At 34.9% G+C, this 23610-nt stretch overlaps 1 protein-coding gene across 6 annotated transcripts in view; it reads left to right on the top strand.

Annotated features, from left to right (window-relative positions):
• Positions 1–23610, top strand: part of LYST (lysosomal trafficking regulator) — a 216110-nt gene that overhangs the window by 75191 nt on the left and 117309 nt on the right. For all 6 annotated transcript variants that reach the window (XM_021677344.2, XM_021677341.2, XM_021677345.2 and 3 more), the window contains exons 9-16: positions 1439–1665; positions 2152–2218; positions 8929–9038; positions 11181–11607; positions 14294–14438; positions 15729–15902; positions 19907–20067; positions 20933–21123. In XM_021677344.2, coding sequence (XP_021533019.2) covers positions 1439–1665; positions 2152–2218; positions 8929–9038; positions 11181–11607; positions 14294–14438; positions 15729–15902; positions 19907–20067; positions 20933–21123 — 1502 coding nt within the window. The remainder of the gene's footprint in view (positions 1–1438; positions 1666–2151; positions 2219–8928; positions 9039–11180; positions 11608–14293; positions 14439–15728; positions 15903–19906; positions 20068–20932; positions 21124–23610) is intronic.

Genomic DNA, 23610 nt, shown 5'->3' with positions numbered 1-23610 from the left:
TGCAATGCATTATCATTTTATCGATAAAATGATAAACTATCATTTTATCGATAAAATGATAATGCACTCTGTTTCATTGTGTGGCATTCACAACAGTCTGGCATTCATATATACAACAATGTGATATAGTTTGTTATCACAAACATCTGAGTGCCTCAGGATGTGGGGTGAAGGACAAAGTCCCCAATTTCATATATTCAAGCGTGAAAGACAATAAATACTAGAAATAGATAATAAAATAGAAATAGATAAACTGGGTGATGTCATAATCGTGACTGGGTGGTGAGGGAAGTCCTTTCTGAAGAGGCAATGTTTACATTGAGGACTAAATGAAAACAAGCTAAGCAGACAAACACTGGCAGGAAGAGCATTCAGGCAATTTGCTATAAAGAATACATAATACAAGGAATTCACACACCTGTCTGTGACAGCCAAGCATAGATTTCTTCTTAGTTTACCACAGCTCAATTTGTCTTTAGGATGGAACTATATTGCCTATGATTCTTTCCCCCTTTGTCTTTGGATTTAAAATGGGTAGAATGGAAAAGATGGGTTGATTAGAGCCAAGAGACTTCTGGGAAGACTCCATCTTTTTATATACTGGCCTTGTGAGTGTCCCCAGTACTGCTAGTCTTTACTGAGTTCACAGTAGTGTATCTTCCTCACAGTCACTTTTTCTCTTGCTTATCTAGTAAATGGGAATAATCACTGATATCTTACTTAAAGGGCTTGATGGACCCATGACTGGTGCTTTTTGAAAAACTATTGGTTTATTAATGTTTTTTAATAGTACAGCTTGCTATAGTACAGATTTGACTTTATAATTTTGGATTTCCTCCTTTTTTATGTTTGCTAAGTAGATCTCAATTTAAAGAATTCTGGTCTAGGTAGAAATTTATAAATTTCTTAACTATATCAACATTTTATTAAGAGCACAGGAGTTTTAAAAGATCATAAAAGTCAAATTTTCCAAAATGCAATATTCAATGAGATAGGGTCTGTTTCTCACTTATGAAAAAGGCAAAGTTGATAATTCACCCAACCAACGGCCAAGCCTACTATTTTCACAAAGATTTGGGTAGGCAAATTGAATTGCTCTGTGATTTAGTTATTTGGGGTGAGGGGTCAGAAAGTTTGAATAGGTTTTTTTGTATATTGCTGTGTCAGTGGCATATGTTAAATCTGTATCATATGTTTGGAAAAATTCCTGTTTATTTGTAAAATTTGTTCTATTGAAGATGAAAATTGCTTTTAAGGCAACTTATCTTCAAAATATCCATATCATAGTCAAAAGTTGTGTTGTAGAAAAAGATTGGAAAAGGTTTTATGAGCATCCTCTGAATAGTACATTTGCCACTAGATCTTCTAAAGGATTAATAAAGTTTGAAATATTTCGTGTTTAGGGAATAAAAATAATCCTTTGTTTTTCTCTTTTTAGGGGTGGACTTAAAGTCTGAAACAGAAGGCTTCAGTACATCAAGCAGTCCAAATGACTTACTCGAAAACCTCACTCAAGGGGAAATAATATATCCTGAGATTTGTCTGCTGGAATTAAATTTGCTTTCTGCTAGTAAAGCCAAACTTGACGTGCTTGCCCATGTATTTGAGAGTTTTTTGAAAATTATTAGGCAGAAAGAAAAGAATGTTTTTCTGCTCATGCAACAGGTAAAAAATTCATTTAGTTATATGTGATCAATATTTATTAGACTCATGCCCCAATAACAGCTTCTTATGTATAACCCAACTTTTCTGAAAATTATTTGAGGTGATTACTTATCTTTTCTGGTACCTCAGGTGTGTTTTTACCTAAAAGTAGTATTCCAAAATCTTCTAATTCCATAGTTTTCTAAAGTAGCATAAAAAAATTAATGTCCTTTGCTAGCCAGTAGTAAATCCTCATCTATTTCTGAGAATGGGTAATATTTTTAAAAATACATTTAATTTTAATATTTGCTCATTGTTTTGAAAAATAAGAAAATTTAGAAGCAGTATAAAAAGAAAATTCCTACACATAGTAGTATTTTTAGTCATTTTTAAATACTTATATACATATATAGTAGATACCCTATCATATAATTTATTATGACATTATAGTTGTTTCATGCTTCTGTGAGGTAATTTAATTTTGTATGTTTTTTTTTTAATCTTCAGGGAACTGTGAAAAATCTTTTAGGAGGGTTCTTGAGTATCTTAACACAGGGTCATTCTGATTTTCAAGGTGAGTTGAAACTGGTGGTTTTAAACTATAGCTCTGAAATTATTTTATGTGAAAAGTTGATAATAATGGCTTCTGGCTGGGTGTGGTGGCTCATGCCTGTAATCTTAGCACTTTGGGAGGCTGAGGTGGTAGGCAGATCACTTGAGCCTAGGAGTTTAAGACCAGCTTGGGCAACATAGAGACCCTATCTCTATAAAAGTTAGGTGTGGTGAGATATACCTGTAGTCTCAGCTACTCAGAAGGCTGAGGTGGGAGGATTGCTTGGGCCCTGGAGGCCAAGGCTGCAGTAAGCCATGATCATGCCACTATACTCCAGCCTGGGTGACAGAGCAAGACCCTGTCTCAAAAAAAAAAAATGTTTCCACTGGCATAGTGCTCTGTGATTTCAAAAAAGTGTCTTTATATGCATCATCTCATTTGTTCCTCAGACCCACACAATGAAATAGACAAGAGTGCAAGTATGTTTATAGAGAGGAAAGTCTTGATTCCAAAGAATTGAGTTGTTTAGGGTCAGACATAGAAGTGGCATTGTGGGGACTGTAACCCAGTCTAACGCTATGTTATTGCAATATCTCATATTGATTATCTACTCTGTACTTGGACTTCCTCAGACATTCAAGAAATTCGTAATGAAAGTATACTAATTTTATAAGATTGCTAATCACAAGAAATCTAAATTGTAGTTGGAGAATTAAGGCTAGCATACACGAGACATTAATTTGGATTTGTATGATGTTTTCTCGTGATTAGGTTATACATTTTTGGCAGGAATACTCAGAAGTGATATTTGGTCCTTCTGAGTGCATCATATCAAAAGTATTTATGATATCCTGATCTTATTACTGGTGATGTTAACTTTGATCCTGTGGTTAAGGAGGTGTTTGCCAAGTTTCTCTATGTAAAGTTACTATTTTCCCTTTATAATTAAGTATCTTATGGAGAGATAACTTGAGACTATGTAAATTGACTTTTTCTTGTCATTCTTTCATCTACTAATTTAGTATTACGGAAAAAATATGAAAGTATGATGATTCTTGACTGAAACAGTTAATTCTGTGATATTTGCCAAATAGTGATTTTCTATTTCGATCATTCCTTCTACATTTATTACCTGGGATTGTACTGTAAGGAAAAGCCTTCTCTTCTCATTCATTTACTTGTTTTTATTTATTGTGTTAGGCACTTAGAGCCCTTGTGATCTGAATTTGTGTTTCCATCTTAACTCTGAGAAATTATGTTCCATTATTTAATAACAGTTTTACTGGGATATAATTCCCATACCATAACAGTCACCCATTTAAAGTGTATAGTTAAGTGTTTTGTAGTATGTAGTACATTTACAGAGTTATGCAACCATCACCACAATTAATCTTAGAACAATTTCATCACCCCCAAAAGAAACCCTGTACTCTTTAGCAGTTATTGCCTATTGCCCCTTGACCCTTCCCTGCATGGATTTTTCTGTCCTTGGCAATCACTCATCTACTAACTGCCGCTATAGATTTGCTGCTTCTGGATGTTTTTGCGTATAAATGGAATATGTGGTCTTTTGTGACTGGTTTCTTTCACATAGCATAATGCTTTCAACCTTCATGTTGTAGCATGTTTCAGCACTTTACTTCTCTTTCTAATCATTTTTTAATTTTTTTTTTCGTTTGTATGGATTCCTTTTTTCAGTTTTTTTTTTTTGTTGTTGTTGTTTGGAGATAGAGTTTTGCTGTCACCCAGGCTGGAGTGCAGTGGCACGATCTCGGCTCACTGCAACCTCCGCCTCCCAGGTCAAGCTATTCTCCTTCAGTTTTTATTAATAGACTTTATTTTTTAGAACAGCTTTAGATTTACAGAGAAATTGAACAGCTATTACAGAGTTCCCTCATTACACCCCTCCCTGCCAGTTTCTCCTATTATTAGCATCTAACTTTTTATGATGTATGTATTATAATTAATGAACTTATATTGATATGTTATTATTAACTAAAGTCCATAATTCAGATTTCTTACATTTTTACCTTATGTCTTTTTTCTGTTCAAAGATTCTATCCAGGATAATACTACATAATAGTTAGCTGTCATGTCTTCTTAGGCACCTCTTGACTGTAACAGTTTCTCAGACTTTCCTTGTTTTTGATGGCCTTGACAGTTTTGAGGGGTACTGATCAGGTATTTTGAGGACTGTCCCTGTAATAGAATTTGTTTGACATTTTTCTCATTGTGCTATCTTATTGTGATTTTGATTTGCATTTTCCTAATGATTAGTGATGTCGAACCTCTTTTCATATACTTATTGGCCATTTGTATATCTTGTTTGAAGAAATGTCTATTCAAGCCCTCTGCTTATGTTTGACTTGGATTGTTTTTTTTTATTGTTGAGATTTAGGAGTTCTCTATGTATTCTAGATATTGATTCCTTATCAGATATGTGATTTGTTAATATTCTCTTCCATTCTGTAGGTTGTCTTTTTACTGTATTGATATCTTTTGATACACAAAAGTTTTTCATTTTGAAGTCCAATTAATCTATTTTTTTAATTTAGTTGGCGTTACCTTTGGTGTCATATCTAAGAAATCATTGACAAATTCAGTATTATGGAGTTGTTCCCCCTAAGGTTTCTTCTTAGAGGGATATAGTTTTATCTCTTAAATATAGGTCCTAAATTAATTTTGAGTTAAATTTTGTATATGGTGTTAGATAAGGACCCAACTTTATTTATTTTGCATGTGGATATCCAGTTTTCTCAGCACCATTTGTTGAAGAGACTGTCCCTCCCCTATTGAATGGTTTTGGCACCTTTGTCAAAAGTCACGATTACACTAGGAGTATACGCTTTTGGGAGGAAGATCATAGAAGCAACGTGCCATTGTCATTAAATGATATCAAGGGTACATATTGTCAACATGATTTATAATTGTTGATGTTGACCTTGACTACTTGCATTAAGTAGTGTTTATCAGGTTTCTCCACTATAAAGTTACTTTCCCCTTCCCTGCTTCTTTTCTTTTTTGGCTGAAATAACATTCCATTGTGTGGATATACTGCATTTTATTTATTCATTCATCAGTTGATGGACATTTGGGTTGTTCTCCTTTTTTGCTATTATGAATAATGCTGCTATGAACACTCAAGTACAGTTTTTTGTGTGAACATATGTTTTCATTTCTCTTCAGTCATTTCTTTTGAATCATATAATAACTCTGTGTTTAATCATTTGAGAAATTGACAGACTGTTGTCCAAAATGACTATACCATTTTATATTCTTACCATCAGTACATAAGGGTTCTAATTTCTTTACATCTTTGCCAACACTTGTTATTATATGCCTTTTTAATTATATCTATCCTAGTAGATATGAAGTGGTATCTCATTGTGGTTTTGATTTGTATTTCCCTAAAGGCTATTGTATTATATATACCTTCGTGTGTGCCTTGGTCCCTTTGGTACTAGTATAACAGAATACCACAGAGTAAGTGATTGATAATGAACAGAAATTTATTTTCTCACAGTTCTGGAGACTGAAAGTCTAAGATCAAAGTGCCAGCATCTGGCAAGGGCCTTCTTGCTGCATCCTCACATGGCAAAAGGCAGAAAGGAAAAGAGGCAAAAGGGGGCTGAACTCTCCCTTTTTTAAGGGCATGAATCCCACCCATGAAGGCAGACTCCTCATGACCCAATCACCTCCCAAAGATCTCATCTGTTAACGCTACCACAATGACAACCAAATTTCAACAGATATTCACATTATGGCAGTGTGCTTATTAGCTATTTGCTAATAGTTTTGGAGGGGACAGATATTTACACTATAGCAGTGTGCTTATTAGCTATTTGCATATTTTTTTGGATTTCTTCAGAGAAATGTCTATTCAAATCCTTTACCCATTTTTATATTGGTGATTTGTGTTTTGATTATTGAATAGTAAGAGTTTTTTAATGTATTCTGCATGCAAGTTCCTTTTCAGATATGTGGTTTGCAAATATTTTCTCCCATTCTTTGTGCTGTCTCTTCACTTTCTTAATGGTTTACTTTGAAGCACATTTTAAAGGATGTTTATGAAGTCCTACTTGTCTATTTTGACTTTCTTTGCTTTGCTTTTAGTGTCACATCTTAGAGGGTCTAATACAGAATCATGAAGATTTATTATTTTAAAAAATAATTTTCTTCTCTCCATATTCTCTCTTCTTTTTTTTTCTTACATTCTAATTGTAATCTTGAGCCTTGCCAGTTGATCTTGCATGTATTTTATCTTTCCTGTCATATTGACTGTGTCTCTGTTTTTATGCTACATTCTGAGACATCTTTTCAATTCCATCCCAACCTTTTATTTAATTTTTGATTTTGGTAATTTTCATATTTAAGAGCTCTTTTTTTGTTTGATTGTTTTCTGGTTATTTCTTTTTCATATAAGGATATAATATATCCTTGTATATATTTGGTTATAGTAATAAATACATTAAAGTTTCTTCTGTCCCCAAATTATCTTTTTCCTCTGGGGTCAGTTTGTCTGTTTTTTGTTTTTTAAATATTGTTTTTACTACTTTAGGTTGCTAATTCCCTAATATTTTATTAACTTTTTAGCCCATTTATATTTAATGAAATTGTTGGAGATTTCCTCTAATATTGTGAAAGTTAATTTGTTTTCCTTTTTGGCCTCTTTCATGAGTGGGTAGGATGTTGAAGAGCTCCGTGTGAATGTGCCAGTGGGTAATTAGGGGCTTCCCAAATACCCTAATGAAGAGAGCTTTACTTTGGGGGACTGTTAGGGATACTATTACCCCACATGGCAGTTTGCATACATTAGAAAAATGCATCTTCCACATGCGGAACTTGGCTAGCTTATAGTGTTTTTGAGCTGGGAAAAAAAGGCATTACTTTCTTGATCCAGGCAACACAGCCCAAAGCCAGAATGTATGGCTTGGCACACAGCATCCAGGCTTTATTTTAGTCTCTACTTTTCCTGTTGGTTAGGCAGTTCATTCAAGCTGTAGACTGTACAGTTACACTCAGTAGCCATGGTGCTAAAAGCCTATATATGCCTGAGCTTTTGCCTGGTAATCCATTTCGTTTCTTTAGAGAAGAGTTATCAGGTTTGGACCCAAAAGTGAAAACTGAACTATCTGTGCTCTGTACTGAGGACTAGGAGAGAGGTGGATATTCACAGAGAGACCTTTCATTAATTCCTGTGTTGTCAGCCTCACTCTCACTTCCTCTCCAGACCTTAGATGGACAGCTCGACTTCCTACTGCTCTGAACCTCTTTATAATTCAAAGGAATTCTAGGTTGTAGCTTTCTCTTTTATCCATCTACTTTTCCATCTTCAAGAAATATTTTTAAATCTTTCACTAGATGTGCCCCAACATATTTTTGCTGTTATTGGTTTCTTTTATAATTCTGTACTTTAATGTCATGAGTTTTCAGTAGTACACAAAAGCAAGTGTATATATTCATTCCCCCATTTTTAACTGGAACCTGTCAGTTTTGAACTGGAAAAAAAAATCTAAGCACACACACTTTGATCATATTACTTTCCTACTTAAAAACCTTTAATGGATTCATGTTACATGTAGGATAAAGTCCATGCTATTTTATAGTCTCATTGCAAGTAGTCTCTCCAGATACATGTACTATTTTGCTACTCTGTCAGCTCATTGCTTCTACAAAATATGTTGCTTAAACATGGCTTCATTCTCTAACCTCCCAGTCTTCCAAAACTACCAGTCTTTTAAAACTTATCTCAAGGTTTTAAATCAAGATTATTTCTTTCAGGTCAAAGTGGAAATAATATTTACTTTGTAAGGTTTTTCATTTTGGGTGAGGATCAGCTGAAATAAAGCATGTAAAAATACTTTGAACACTATAATGTGCTCTACAAATATTAGTTATTATTTTGCTCTAAAGAACTCTATGAATTTGTGTACCACCATTTATGTTTTATGCTAAACCTATGGTGGAATAAAGAAAACGTTCAAACCAGTTTGTGATATTTAAGTATGTAAATCATCTTTAATATTTCCACTTCTTGTCGTCTAATTTTGTACTTAAAGAGTGATAGTTATAATTTAAACATTTTCAAGATGAGAAGATAGCAGACTATTTTATGGTGTAGGGGTATCAGCTTAACAAATATTGTATTGATTTATGCTTCTTTAAAGAATGCCCTTAGTTTACTTATAGCCAACCAATCTTTAAGAAAAGTGGGCTAGGTGCGGTAGCTCACTCCTATAATCCTAGCACTTTGGGAGCCCGAGGTGGGTGGATCACCTGAGGTCAGGAGTTCGAGACCAGCGTGGCCAACGTGGCAAAACTCTGTCTCTACTAAAAATACAAAAATTAGCTGGACGTGGTGGCACGCGCCTGTAGCCCCAGCTACTCAGGAGGCTGAGGCAGGTGAATTGCTTAAACCAGGGAGACGGAGGTTGCAGTGAGCTGAGATAGCACCACTGCACTCCAGCCTGGGTGACAGAGCCAGACTCCGTCTCAAAAATAAATAATAATAATAATATAAAAAGAAAAGTGTTTTTTGTTTTTTTTGAGGGTTGGTTGATTTACATTTAGTTATATTGCTATTTCTTCAGCAAATTTTGTGATTGCTATACTAGATTTTTTATAATCCATTCAAAAAGTGACAATAGTATTTTACCTCTTATGGAGAAATTGCTTATTCTGTTCCTTTATTGTGCACTAGCTTTAATTTTTTCCCTGTTTCTTTAATTTAGCATGTCAGAGAGCATTGGTGGATCTTCTGGTATCTTTGATGAGTTCAAGAACATGTTCAGAAGAGCTAACCCTTCTTTTGAGAATATTTCTGGAGAAATCTCCTTGTACAGTAAATATGCTATAATTTTTACATTTTTCACTGATAAATTCTTTTACTTATTAATAGAATGTATTTTTTTTAATTATTCAGAAATGTTACTAAGCGCTTTCTTTTGATGCGACAGTTGTTATAGTCAATTTCATACTATTATGTGTGAAGTACTTAATTATTTGCATATATTTTAACCGTTTCACTTCAATTTTGACTAACCAGACATATCACTGGGATTATATTCCCCTTACCCACCCCATCCCCAATTTTTGTGCTTCAGAAAAGCTGAGTAGTTTTAATTACTGAAGGGAACTTAATTCTGAATAGTTAAACCATCTTAGGGATTATCCTTTTAAAAAAATATATTATCCACTATACTCTTCAGTTATTATCTATACTTCCCCTTTCCATTGGTGTGACTTAGTGGCTTTCAAACTATTCTTTGCTAGAAAACCTGTTTTTAGAATGAAATCTTGACTAGTAGCATATGCAAATAAAACAGAAAACTTTGAAGCTACATTGTAGTGGGACTGAATGTTCCAGAGCCCTGCCCACTTTATCACCCTGCTCCAGTCCCAAGGTTCCTGAGGGAGCTCTGTGGAACATGGGTTTAAAACCACTAGTGTAGACTGTTGAAAACTGACTGCAAAAAAAAAAAAAAAAAAAAAAAAAAAAAAAAAAAAAAAAAGAAAACTGACTGCAATGTTTGTGGAATGCTTTTTTAGTACTTCTTCTGAGTATATTTGTCCTTATCATAATCAACATTAGATGTTATTTCAAGCATGAGTAGGACATTGTACTAGGTTAATCTTTTTTACTTTTTTCCTTCTCTCTCCTTAATCATTGTCTTTGCCTTTAATTAAATGCTCATTTCTTCTATTTTCTATAAATTCTACATTTCAGTTTAACCAAAAACTTGTAACATAAATAGAAGCTTAAAACCTTATTTCAGTTTGCCAAACACAGATGAAAGAAAATTTACTTGATACGGAAAAATCATGTGAAATAAGTTGGAAATTTTATGAATTTTCATAAAAAGTTGAAATAACTCAATTTTATGAAGCCAGTCATGCTCCAAAGTCAGAAATCTGGAGAATTTGTAAAGTATCCAGTTATATCCCTAATTTAAAAATAATTGGGAAAAGAACCACAGTTTACTTAGAAATAATCCTTTTTCTTTGGTAGAAATGATTCCTGATATAATTATTATCTTTAATTTAAAATTTAAAACCAAATCATAACTATTAAGTCTAAATATGTATCAAAAATCTAGGTACCCCATAAATGTATATACCTCCCATATATCCACAAAAATTAAAAAGAAAAAATTTAAAGAAAAAAAATCTAAGGCCAGGTGTAGTGGCTCATGCCTATAATCCCAGCACTTTGGGAGGCCAAGGCAAGTGTATCACGAGGTCAGGAGTTCGAGACCAGCCTGACCAACATGGTGAAATCCTGCCTCTACTAAAAATACAAAAATTAGCCAGGCGTGGTGGCACACACCTGTAATCCCAGCTACTCAGGAGGCTGAGACTAGAGAATCGCTTGAACCCAGGAGGTGGAAGTTGCGGTGAGCTGAGATCATGCTACCACTGCATACCAGCCTGGATGACAACGCAAGACTCCGTCTCCAAACAAACAAACAAAAAGAATGAAGGCTGGGTGCAGTGGCTTATGCCTTTAATCCCAGCACTTTGGGAGGCCAAGGCGGGTAGATCACCTGAGGGCAGGAGTTCGAGACCAGCCTGGATAACATGGTGAAACCTCATCTCTACTAAAAATGCAAAAATTAGCCAGCGTGGTGGCAGGCATCTGTAATCCCAGCTACTCAGGAGGCTGAGGCAGGAGAATTGCTTAAACCTGCTGTGAGGCAGATGTTGCAGTGAGCAGAGATCGTGCCACTGCATTCCAGCCTGGGTAACAGAGTGAGACTCCGTCTCAAAATTAAAAGAAAAAAAACAAAAATGAAATCTGTTTCATATTTTATCTCAGCTACAAAAAAAGAGAAAATTTTAAAGATGTTGGAGATAGGAAGGTATTTAAATAGGAATGCTGACATGTATGGGTATGTTTGTATTTTCATTTATAACCTAAATTTCAAGATTGTTATGTACTTTATTACATGATTAGAAAGTTTCATTTCTTTCTCTTTTTCTCTAGAAAATTATTCTTCTGGGTATTCTGAAAATTATTGAAAGTGATACTACTATGAGCCCTTCACAGTATCTAACCTTCCCTTTACTGCACACCCCAAATTTAAGCAATGGTGTTTCATCACAAAAGTATCCTGGGATTTTAAACAGTAAGGCCATGGGTTTATTGAGAAGAGCACGAGTTTCACGGAGCAAGAAAGAGGCTGACAGAGAGAGTTTTCCCCATCGGCTGCTTTCATCTTGGCACATAGCCCCAGTCCACCTGCCATTGCTGGGGCAAAACTGCTGGCCACACCTATCAGAAGGTTTCAGTGTTTCACTGTGGTTTAATGTGGAGTGTATCCATGAAGCTGAGAGTACCACAGAAAAAGGAAAGAAGATAAAGAAAAGAAACAAATCATTAATTTTACGCGATAGCAGTTTTGATGGTACAGGTATGATGACAGGATTATCTGATTTGTACACAAAGATTTTTCACACTGTAATTTTGCTTGAGTGGTAAGAATGTGGTGCTATTCTTAACACTCTTAACATGTTCTTCACATTAAATGCCTTAGTTAGTGGCGGTAAGTGCTGACTTATCTGTTATATAGCCTTGAATCTCCATTACAGATACTTTAGTCTTTTATAGAAGTCAAGGGGACACCACATATACAACTTTTTCTGGAGTCATCAGCCTATAGAGTTCCTTATGGAACCTCTTTCCTGGTCCTATTACTGGATTAGGGTGACTCCTGATATTAGAAAAGGATAAAACCCTACAGCCATTTTTCTCTCTGCTGTTTCCCAGCCCCTGTTAGACGGTTCCCGTTTCCTTTTCTTTCTTTTTCTTTTTTGAGACAGAGTTTCGCTCTTTGTTGCCCAGGCTGGAGTGCAATGGCATGATCTCGGCTCACTGCAGTCTCCACCTCCCAGGTTCAAGCGATTCTCCTTCCTCAGCCTCCCAAGTAGCTGTGATTACAGGCATGTGCCACCATGCCCAGCTAATTTTGTATTTTTAATAGAGACAGGGTTTTGCCATATTGGCCAGGCTGGTTGCGAACTTCTTTCTCTCTTTTATTTCAAGTTCTCCTTCTCATGCCATGTCTTACCTCAGTGGCCCTCCTGTACTTCCTGTCTCCGAATGTTTAAATGCATCAGCCATTCTCCAATGTTAGAATACATTTCATTCCACTTCCTTCTTTAACTGAAGAATTGCTATTATACTGGACCTTGTTTCTCATATGATGAGGGCAGAAAAAAAACTGTTCATTGAAAAGCAGTTGATGGTGATGAGAAGTAAAGCAGGTAGGGTGATTCTTAGGGCCTTTGGAATGAATGAAATGACTGGATGAGCCAGATGTTCAGGATTTTATATGTACATGGAGATGCAGGCCTCAATAGCTCTTCATACCATAAATCTTTCTCACCCACTGGAACCTCTGTTTTAGGACACTATGCCTTCACTAGAATTTTGCCACAGACCTGATAGCTCTACATGTGATAATATTTATTATGATGCTATCTAATGTGCATTGAGTGCTTTCTGTATATTTTGCTCAGCTGTTTCTATATACATTTTTAATCTTAACAAGTCAGTAAGTGTTCATACTATCTGTATTTTTAGAGGAAGTTAAGTAGCATGATCAAGTGATATAGCTGGTAAATGATGGAAAGGAATTGAAACACACCTTCTTTTAACTCCAGAGCTTAAACATTGCTACTATACTATAAGCTATGCAGATTGCTTTCTCATGTTTTAATGGAGGTAATCTCAATGTAAACAATCTCTTCTAAAATGAATAAATGTACACAGTGACCTGAGAAAAGTAAATTTTGGAAAGTTTTTTTCTTAATTTTTTTATTTTAAAGATACATGAGAAAACATATTTTAGAAAGATGATTTTATATAAGTGCTTAAAAATAGTGGACATATATAAGCGTTTTTGAAGAGAGATAAGGAATATTTTGCTGTGATATCATATCTTTTACCTCTAAACTAACTGGTGCCTTTGAGCAAATTTTTTAACCTCTCAGTGCCTCAGTTCTGTCACCCTGTATACATTTACCTTGTAAAATGATTGTGAGCATTAAGTTAAGTATTTGTAATATTCCTACTCTATAATTCTTAAGTACACACTGGTTTTGTCCTACTCTTTTATTTGTACAAGTTCATATTTGGTATGGAACATTTTTTAAATTTCACGTCAGATATGAGTTCTCTATATATCTTGGTCAGTAGCCTCAAAATAATCCCTGACCTTAATTCTTCTTTTTTAAAACTATTGTCATTGCTATGGGGAGTATTTTTTAACATTGGTCATGGTTTTACCTGTTGAAAAATAGCAACTAATATGTATACAGTTTCATAAGCAGTAGTGTTCTTTAAAAGTCTGAGCCTTTGGACATGCATTTTGTATTATGGTATAACATATCTTTACATAAAGTCACATGTATTATAATGACAAGTAGATCATCATACATCTTCAGGTAGTGCTGGGTTTTAAAAGATGAGGAAGAGGAGTCAAGATGAATAACCAGACAGCCTAAACCTATAAGCATTTACCCTAGCTTGCCTTAAAGAAACATTAGAGTTTGAGAATCACTTAGCAATTATAATCAAAGACCACTCAACAGGGAATATAAATTATGAATATATTCAAACATTATAGTTTTTCCTTAAAATTTGTAATATGAAAAAATTTTTTAAATCATGCCATTGTGATAATTATAGAATGATTTTTGGTAGTGTGAGGCATTGACAATGACATGTGCTCTCTGGATGAGGGTCAGTGAAGTAATAGTGGCCCAATCCAGTTGATAAAAGAAGCTTGGTACAAATTGTAATAAGTTGTCACATAGCAGTCTGGTTATGCCCACAATTGTCCTCAGTTATTATTCATTTTTAAACATTTAATACCTTCTAAAGTACTGAATTACTATTTTTTTATCCCTTGTGCTTTTTTGAAATTAACATCTATACTTTGGAAATATAGTTGTTTAGAACAGGTCAGGCTCAGACATTTTGGATCGATAACCTACTACAAATGAACAAACTTGCTTTGTATTCTTCTAAATTCACTTTTCTACTCAATTGTTATGAACCATTTTACTGATCATTCTAACATCTTTTTCTTATAGAGAGTGATAGACCAGAAGGTGCAGAGTACATAAATCCTGGTGAAAGACTCATAGAAGAAGGATGTATTCATATAATTTCACTGGGATCCAAAGCGTTGATGATCCAAGTGTGGGCTGATCCCCACAGTGCCACTTTTATCTTTCGGTATTGATTATCCTCATCCTTCCATTAATAGATAATGTATTTAAATAGTTTATTTAAGAGATATTAATGTGAAATCTGCTAATAAAATTTCATTACAGCAAAACAAAAGTCTCATTTTAAAAAAGTATGCGTTCTAACAGTTAATACCACTTTTGTAATAGTGTGATTCTGTCCAAAAATCCATAAAGTCTAAAACATATTAATTCTTGGCTGAGTGTGGTGGCTCACACCTGTAATCCCAGAACTTTAGGAGATCAAGCCAAGGCAGATCATCTGAGGTCAGAAGTTCAAGACCAGCCTGGCCAACATAATGAAGCCTCAACTCTACCAAAAAAACCCCACAAAAATGAGTCAGGCGTGGTGGCACATGCCTGTAGTCATGGCTACTCAGGAGGCTGAAGCAAGAGTATCGCTTGAACCTGGGAGGCGGATGTTGCCGTGATTCCAGATCGTGCGCTGCTGCACTCCAGTCCAGATGACAGAGTGAGACTCTGTCTTAAAAATAAAAATAAATAAATAAATAAAATACATTAACTCTCTGTTAGATTTTAGCTCAAATACATACTGAAGTCTTATCAGATTGTAATGGTCTTAAGATGTTATTAACAGACAGCTGTATTCCATGTGCATTATATATTTAATAGCCCTTAGCTAATAAGCTTGGGTTCTTGTTACCTTGTCCTTTTATCCTCTCTCCTTTATTAAGTAGTGTAGATGCAGGTCTTTTATTTGTATTGAGTAAGTATGAATAGTATGTTACTGTTTGTATAAAACTTAAATCTAAACAAACCAGTACATTATTTAGGAATATATATTTTATAAACATTATAAACATTACTAAGTGCTTTATGTACATTATCTCCTCATTCTTTTAGTAATCCCAAAAAGTAGATTAGACCTCCAATACAGTCTGGTATTTAGACATTCATGTATGATATGTATTAATTTTTCTATGAATCAAATAATACATTGTAATTTCTAAATGGCCAATGACTATATAAATAGTAATAATACATATTTTTTTTACAAACTGAATTCTGAAAATTATTGCCTGAATTATCACTACCAGCCAATGAGCCTAATTTACTTTAGTTCATGAATTGAGGTAATAATAGAATGATTAGATTATGGTATAAAACAAAGACCTACTGACTTTTCAAGCACTTTAAAAAAATAGAACTGGTTTTTAATCTTACTTAAATATTTAGAATTATAGTTACTATACATGTGTTAAATATTGAGGTCAGAATTTTCATGTTTTCAGCCTATGCCTTTTCTCTTTTTCTATAGTGTGTGCATGGATTCAAATGATGACATGAAAGCTGTTTTACTAGCACAGGTTGAATCACAGGAGAATATTTTCCTCCGAAGCAAATGGCAACATTTAGTACTTACCTACTTACAGCAGCCCCAAGGGAAAAAGAAGATTCACGGGAAAATCTCCATATGGGTCTCTGGACAGAGGTAAAAAGCATTTTGAGAAAATGCATATTAATTTCAGTTACAGAAAATTCTAGGTAATATTTACTATACTTTAACTTAGGAATCTGCCAGAGTTGGACTTTTTTTTTCCTATTGGTTATTTTCATACAAAATAAGTTTCCTGTAGAAGTAACTTGAAAATTAATATTTGGGTTTAGGGAGCATGCAGATACCTAGACATGTAGACATTTATGTATAGTTATATATCAAAGAACAGAATCTATAATTTCATCCCTCAAGCCCATATATTATAAAACTGAATCCATGATAATTCTTTAAACTAAGTGACTAATAAAGCTAATATCTAAATTAAATTGGGCTTTCAAAAGAAATTAAACTGACTAGCCTATGTATCAGGTGACAGATGCAGATAGAGTCCTAGAAATATACCAACTGAAAGATTCAGGGAGAGTACTGTTTGATTTTTACCACATAGGAGAATTGTGGGCCCAGTTAACAAGAAACATCTTGTGGAATATATTAATGTAAAATTTTAGCCTGAATGAACTATAAGTTGTCTTTGATTTGTAAGCATTGGGAAGTATTGTATTGAATGAAGTAGCATGAAAGAAGATAGAGAATTCAAAACTGTAATGTAGTGTGGGAGAGGATTAAGCTGGTTGAATGCGTTTAAGTTGGATAATGAGAAATAAAAATGAATAGACACGGTGAAACTACTTAACAGGCTTTGAATGCCAGGCTGAGAAGTCTAGATTTAATCAAAGGGAACATAATATATTGCATACTTACTGTGTTGCAGACCTTTTGCTAGGTGCTTTATGTACATCATCTAATTCTCTCAAAAATCTCTCAAAGTAGATTAGACTATGGAAATAACATATATCCTTAACACAGATCAACCTATTTTTATTCATTCATTTGTTCATTCATCACATTTATTGATGCGATGATGTGCTCAAGTGTTTTGAGCACTTGACATATTAATTAGACCTGGGGGATGGTGGTAAAAAAAATAGACACATTCCCTGCCTTCTTGGAATTCACAGTCTGATGAGGAATCAGACAACAAGCAAACATAATTAGATGAATATTTACAAAAGATGACAAAAACTGTGAAGCCCATGCTTTAAAACCCTGAGACAGAAAATGCTAAGTTTCACACTTATAATGGGTGGATCAGGGAAGGCCTATCTAAGAACAGGGTATTAAAGCTGAGACTTGAAGGAGGAGATGGAGTTTGCCCTTTGAAGGTGGGAGGAGGAAGATTCGAGTGGAGGACGGGGAATTGCTGCAAGAGACTGCAGCAATTGATTGCTTATAGCTGTCCAGCCTCAATAATAGAGTGAGGCAGGGAGCAGGGGCTTATGGATTGCTTTACAGTCCATGGTGTCCGCCACAGGCAAGAACAAACTTTGGAAGTAAAATCAGGAGTTCAGTTTTGTTGTATTCATTAAAAAAAAAAAAAAAAAAGTAAAAAATACATAATTGAAGCCTAATTTCTCTATTCCAAATAGAATACTGTCTGTGATGTTCTCTATCAAGAACATCACTCTGTTTTCATACCTGCCTAAGCCTGAATGGCAGCTGAAGCCAATCAGCAAATTTGTTTCCAGAACCTATAGTTAAATCAGAGGGAGCTGGGCCTGGATATGTAAGTAAAGAGGCCCTTTCTCTTCCTAGACACTCTTAATTTCTTGAGCTTTCAATGTGTGCCAGGCACTGTATTAGGCACTTGATACAGATTACCTAATTTAATCCTCCCAACAATACTGTGAAGTAGGTATATTATTATCCCAATTTTACATTTGAGGCAACTGAAACCTGGAGTGACTTGCCCAAACTCATGCCACAAGCGAGGGGTAGAGCTGAAAGTTTAACCTAGACTCTGACCCTAGAGAGGGCCCATGCTTAAAACCCCTGTTCTTTACTGCCCCTTCAGCCTTTTTCTGAATCATGTCAACTGACAGGTACAGGAACCATAAAGTAATTATTAGATATGTTCAGAATGATAGATTAGATTTTTATTAAAATCTAGTCTGAAATTAGTAAGCATGGTCACTTGATTCACACATCACTCTGTTGTTTTACCCAACCACTTATGTCTACATTCCTTTGAGAGAATGTTTGCCATTTGGCACAAGTTAATTTCATTGGTTAACAGAGCAAGTGACCAAGGACAAATATTTTATTCTGTTGATTTAAACTTTGTGCTATAATATCTTCATCACCTTATGAGCTATAGAATAACTTCTAGGCCAGGCACGATGCTTCATGCCTGTAATCCCAGCACTTTGACAGGCCAACGCAGGAGGATTGCTTGAGTCTGGGAATTCAAGACCAGCCTGGGCAACACGGCAAAACCCTGTCTCTACTAAAAATTAAAAAAAATTAGCTAAGTGTGGTGGTGCATAACTGTAGTCTCAGCTACTTGGGAGGCTGAGGCAGGAGGATCACCTGAGCCCAGTAAGTCAGGGTTACAGTGAGCCATGTTTGCACCTGTGTACTTCAGCCTGGGCGACACTGTGAGACCCTGTCTCAATTTAAAAAAAATAATAATTTCCAAAAGAATACATTTGAAGAGGCCTTTTAAAATAAGATAATGATACTGAAAATGACTTAATACTTTCTATTAGTTGTTATTAACAGCTTACAAATATGGCAGAAATATATGGCACACAGTAGATACTTAATATTTGTTTAATTCATTTTGCATTCATCCTGCAATAGGTTTTCTTTCACCCTTAAAAACAGTATTTTATTTTTATTTTTATATTTTTATTTTACTTTAGTTCTGGGATACATGTGCAGAATGTGCAGGTTTGTTGCATAGGTATACGTGTACCATGGTGGTTTGCTGAACCTATCAGCCCGTCATTTGGGTTTTAAGCCCACATGCATTAGGTATTTGTCGTAATGTTCTTCCTCCCTTTGCCCCCCACCACGTGACAGGCCCCGGTGTATGATGTTCCCCTCCCTGTGTCCATATGTTCTCATTGAAAAACTTTGTTTTTTAAAATGAAAATTTTAAAACTATTTTAAGTCATAATGCCACTAGGTGGCGATAGAGTTTTAGTCACAGCCATTTATTTGGTCAAGGAGAAGTATGTCATTGAAGGTATCTCACATCTTTCCTTTAAAAAAAAAACATTAAAATAGTTAGGTTTATATGTTCTGTGTGAAACAGAGAGGCTTAGATAAAACTTTTAAAATAAATATATACAAAGTTGAGTTTCTCATTAAGAGCTACCCATGTTAGCTTATCCTGTCTTCATCTTACACATTTTATTGAGATTTTGCCTTTATAGATTACCCTTATTATCTTAAAATGGAGTTTAAAACATTCCTAAACTAGGGGTAGAGCTCTGTGGTTTCACTAGTTGATGAAGTTTTCCCTGATTTGTGTGTCTTTCTGTGAGAAGGCCTTGCCTTGGCAGCACTCTGTCTTTTGTAAGCATTCCTGTCACCTTTATCCATGAAGCAAAAGAGACTAATCAAAAGCTGTGTAATCACTTAGCATTAAGAAAACAGAAAATGCAAAAAGCAATAGTATTTGAGTAGCCGGACAGAGGAAATTTTGAAGAAGTTATATTCTTTTTGTGATTAGTTGCCAAAGGCCTCATAGATGACATAACATTTTTTAATGTCATGGATTCCAATTTTTGGAATTGTTTGTCAAGATGGGAGACTTCTTGGCAAAATTAAGAGGAGGTGGTTTGTTTGTATCTGTAAACCAGGAAGATGCATATGCAGAAGTCTAATGGCAAAGAAAACTTGCAGCAAATGTCTCCTCACATTTCCCATGGCCTGTTGTGGGATCATTAGATATCTCCATTCAGTTCCCGTCTTTCTGCAGAACCTTTGACCAAGAGATAAACAGAATTAGCCCTCCTCTCTTTCCCCACTGCTGGTGGATAATGAACCAAGAAAATTGTTCAAGAATTTCCCAATTTTAAATATTCACACTTTAAAAATACTTAGTACTAGTACTTCCTAAAGTCATTGCTTTAACTTTGTTTTTAATGTAGGAAACCTGATGTTACTTTGGATTTTATGCTTCCAAGAAAAACAAGTTTGTCATCTGATAGCAATAAAACATTTTGCATGATTGGCCATTGTTTATCGTCCCAAGAAGAGTTTTTGCAGTTGGCTGGAAAATGGGACCTGGGAAATTTGCTTCTCTTCAATGGTGAGTGAGCCGTGATTGCACCACTGCACTTCAGCCTGGGCGACAGAGAGAGATTTTTTTCCTTTGAAATAGTTCGTTTTTTTTCTCAGTTAACAAGTATTAAACTGAGTAACCTGGCTAAGATACCCATCTCTGTTCCTTTACTTGTGTTTAATAAGTACTATATTTCTAAGATTCTAAGATACACTTTTGGAATATTTTAACATTTTTGTAATCTAGTTGTGTCTTACAATTGATAATTTAATATAAACATGTATTTCCTCCACCCTCAAAAAAGAGAAGCCTATATTAAATTAGCGGGTTTTTTTAAACACTGGATAATGTAGTATCATGACTAGTAAACTTATCTCCATTGTCTCTTTTATTTATAATTTTATTATATCTTATACAAATATCAAATTTTAGGGAAAAATGAAATATATAAGTTTTAAAAGCATGTCCTTAAACCTGACACATAATAGCATTCAGACAGTGTTTATTGACTAAATAGGAAGGAATAAAGATGTTGTTTCAAATTTTAGTTAGAAATGGAATTTACCAACGTATAGTTTCCATTATTTAAAAAAAAAAAAAAAGTAAATAAAACAGAAAACCTGTTTTCTGGCTCAGGAGCAAATGGAAATTTTATGATTTAATTAAGAGCTTCACAATTAACTTTATACATATTAATCCATCTTCCATCATAGTTGGCATAGGTTATTTTCTCATTACATAAATTTGGAAATTGAGGCTTTATCAATTTTATAAAATATAGTGAACAACTGAAAGAATCTAGCTAAAAAAAATGACTCCTGGTTCCTTGCTTTTTATGAAAAATTCTGGTTAGAGTGTTTTAAATAACTAACTTTATTTTTCTGTTATTCAGGAGCTAAGGTTGGTTCACAAGAGGCCTTTTATCTGTATGCTTGTGGACCCAACCATACATCCATAATGCCATGTAAGTATGGCAAGCCAGTGAATGACTACTCCAAATATATTAATAAAGAAATTTTGCAATGTGAACAAATCAGAGAACTTTTTATGACCAAGAAAGATGTGGATATTGGTCTCTTAATTGTAAGTTTTAACTTTCTAAGTTTTAATTTTATAGTAACTGTATTTAGGTATATTTATTGACTAGTATAGTTATAAATTAGATTTCTAAAGTTTTTCATGTGGTTCCTTACATTCTCTTTTCTTAGAATTATGTTTTTTTCTGAAAAAAATTGAAACACTTTGACTTCCCTTCAAAACTTGTTTCAGGTTTTATATTTATATCTTTTCTTTGAAATTATATTTCTATAAAAAGTTTATCAGTTCATTTTATACTTACTAATTATTCAGGAAAAATGTTTATGATACAGTGAAAATAACACTTGTTAGTTTGACATATTCTTAAAAAATGTTGCTCATTATATTTTCTTTCCATACTTATAAATAAATAATAATATTCATTTATAATGTTAGTTTTAGTTACATATATTCAGGTTTTAGAAAACTTATTCTTTTTTATTTTATTTTTTTTTTAAGAGACAGGGTTTCACTCTGTCACCCAGGCTTATGTACATTGGTATGATCATAGCTCACTGCAGCCTTGAACTCTTAGGCTCAAGCGACTCCTAGGCTCAAGCGATCCTCCCACCCTAGCCTCCCAAGTGGCCAGGTCTACAGGCATGCATCACCACACCTGGCTAATTTTAAATTTTTGTAGAGATGGAATCTCACTATGTTGTCCAGATCTTTTGGTCTAAAAGATCCTCCCACCTCAGCCTCCCAAATGCTGAGGTTATAGTCATGAGCCACCATGTCCAGCCTAAAAAACTTAGTCTTTAATATCAGTACAAATAGGAATTTTGCTTTCAAAGTATTGCTAATTCTGCTTCTATGAGACTCTCTATTGCTTTTTTTAAAATATATTTTCTAATATTTTGTTCTACCAGTATACAGTTTAGGAGCTAGTGGTAAGGATTTTTCATTATAGCAGCTAGAAAACTGAGCCTTCATAGTCTTAGAAAATCTTCTAAAATATTTTAGATCTGGCCATGAAACTGGGTTCCTCCTTCTCTTGCTTCTTATGAGATGTACGGATATTCCTGAAAGAGACTACTGTTTTGAAATGTGTTGTTGTTGTTGTTATTGTTGTTGAGTTGGGGGGAGGGAGATTTGGTTGTCAATAATTATTGCGTAGTAGGGGCCAGGGATGCTAAATGTTCTATAGTACGTGAACACTATTTACAACAAAGAATGATCCCATCCTAAATGTCACACCATTAAGAAAAAATCCTTGAGGGAAACGGTTCTTCAAATCTGAGTGTGCACCAAAATTGTCCAGAGGGCTTATAAAAATAGTAGATTGCTGGGCCAGAGCTTCTGATTCAGTAGGTCTGAAGTGTGACCCTGGAATTTACATTTTTAATAAGTTCCTAGGTGAAGCTGAGGCTGGTGGGGGATAATAACACTTTGAGAACCTCTGCTTTAGGGAAGCTGAGGAGCTCACACAAATGTTTGTTCAGGTAATAACTTTAACTCTCTAGTTTTTGGTTAATCCATTTGTTTTCATAGAAAAATTTCCCTAAGCCTTTTATTTTTCCTGATCAGTATATAGGTCATATACGTTACAAAACTCAACAAATTATCATGAATGAAAATTCTGAGGGTTTTAAGTAAAAGCTATTTTTAGAGAGTAAATTCTTTAAGCCCGATTTAGTAATTTGGGAGTTATAAGTTCATAAAAGAATGGTCAGGCAGAAGTGGTACCCTCAGCTGGGCACAGTGGCTCATGCTTGTAATCCCAGCACTTTGGAAGACTGAGGCAGGTGGATCACCTGAGGTCAGGAGTTCAAGACCAGCCTGGCCAACATGGTATAACCCTGTCTCTACTAAAAATACAAAAATTAGCCGGATGTGGTGGCTGCTGCCTGTAATCCCAGCTACTTGGGAGGCTGAAGCAGGAGAATTGCTTGAACCTGTGAGACGGAGGTTGCAGTGCGCCAAGAACACACCATTGCACTCCAGTCTGGGAGACAAGAGTGAAACTCCATCTCAAACAATAATAATAATAATAAGTGGTACCATCATGTCAGGGTGTGGTGTCAGATTTCTGATTGAAACAATTGCAGGTTTGAAATTTTGCTTTTCTAGCATAATCATACACAACAGACAGTATAATTGCCTTAGCTGGTGCACAAATATGCTGGGTGATATGTCTGATTGTTCTGGGTCATAAATAAAGCACAGGCCAGGCATGGTGGCTCACACTTATAACTCCAGCACTTTGGGAGGCCAAGGAGGTCAGAAGTTCAAGACTAGCCAGTTCGAGACGAGCCTGGCCAACATGGTGAAACCCCATCTCTACTAAAAATATAAAAATTAGCCAGGCGTGGTGGTGCACACCTGTAATCCCAGCTACTCAGGAAGCTGAAGCAGGAGAACTGCTTGAACCTGGGAGGCTGAGGTTGCAGTGAGCTGAAATTGCGTCACTACACTCCAGCCTGGGTGACAGAGCGAGACTCCGTCTCAGAAAAAAAAAGTCATCGTCATCATCATCATCATCAAAGCACAAGG

The sequence above is a fragment of the Aotus nancymaae genome, unplaced genomic scaffold (genome assembly GCF_030222135.1).
Source record: "Aotus nancymaae isolate 86718 unplaced genomic scaffold, 86718_ANA_hifiasm-v0.15.2.pri h1tg000032l_0, whole genome shotgun sequence".
NCBI classification, from domain to species: domain Eukaryota; kingdom Metazoa; phylum Chordata; class Mammalia; order Primates; family Aotidae; genus Aotus; species Aotus nancymaae.
This window is presented reverse-complemented; position numbering and strand designations above follow the sequence as displayed.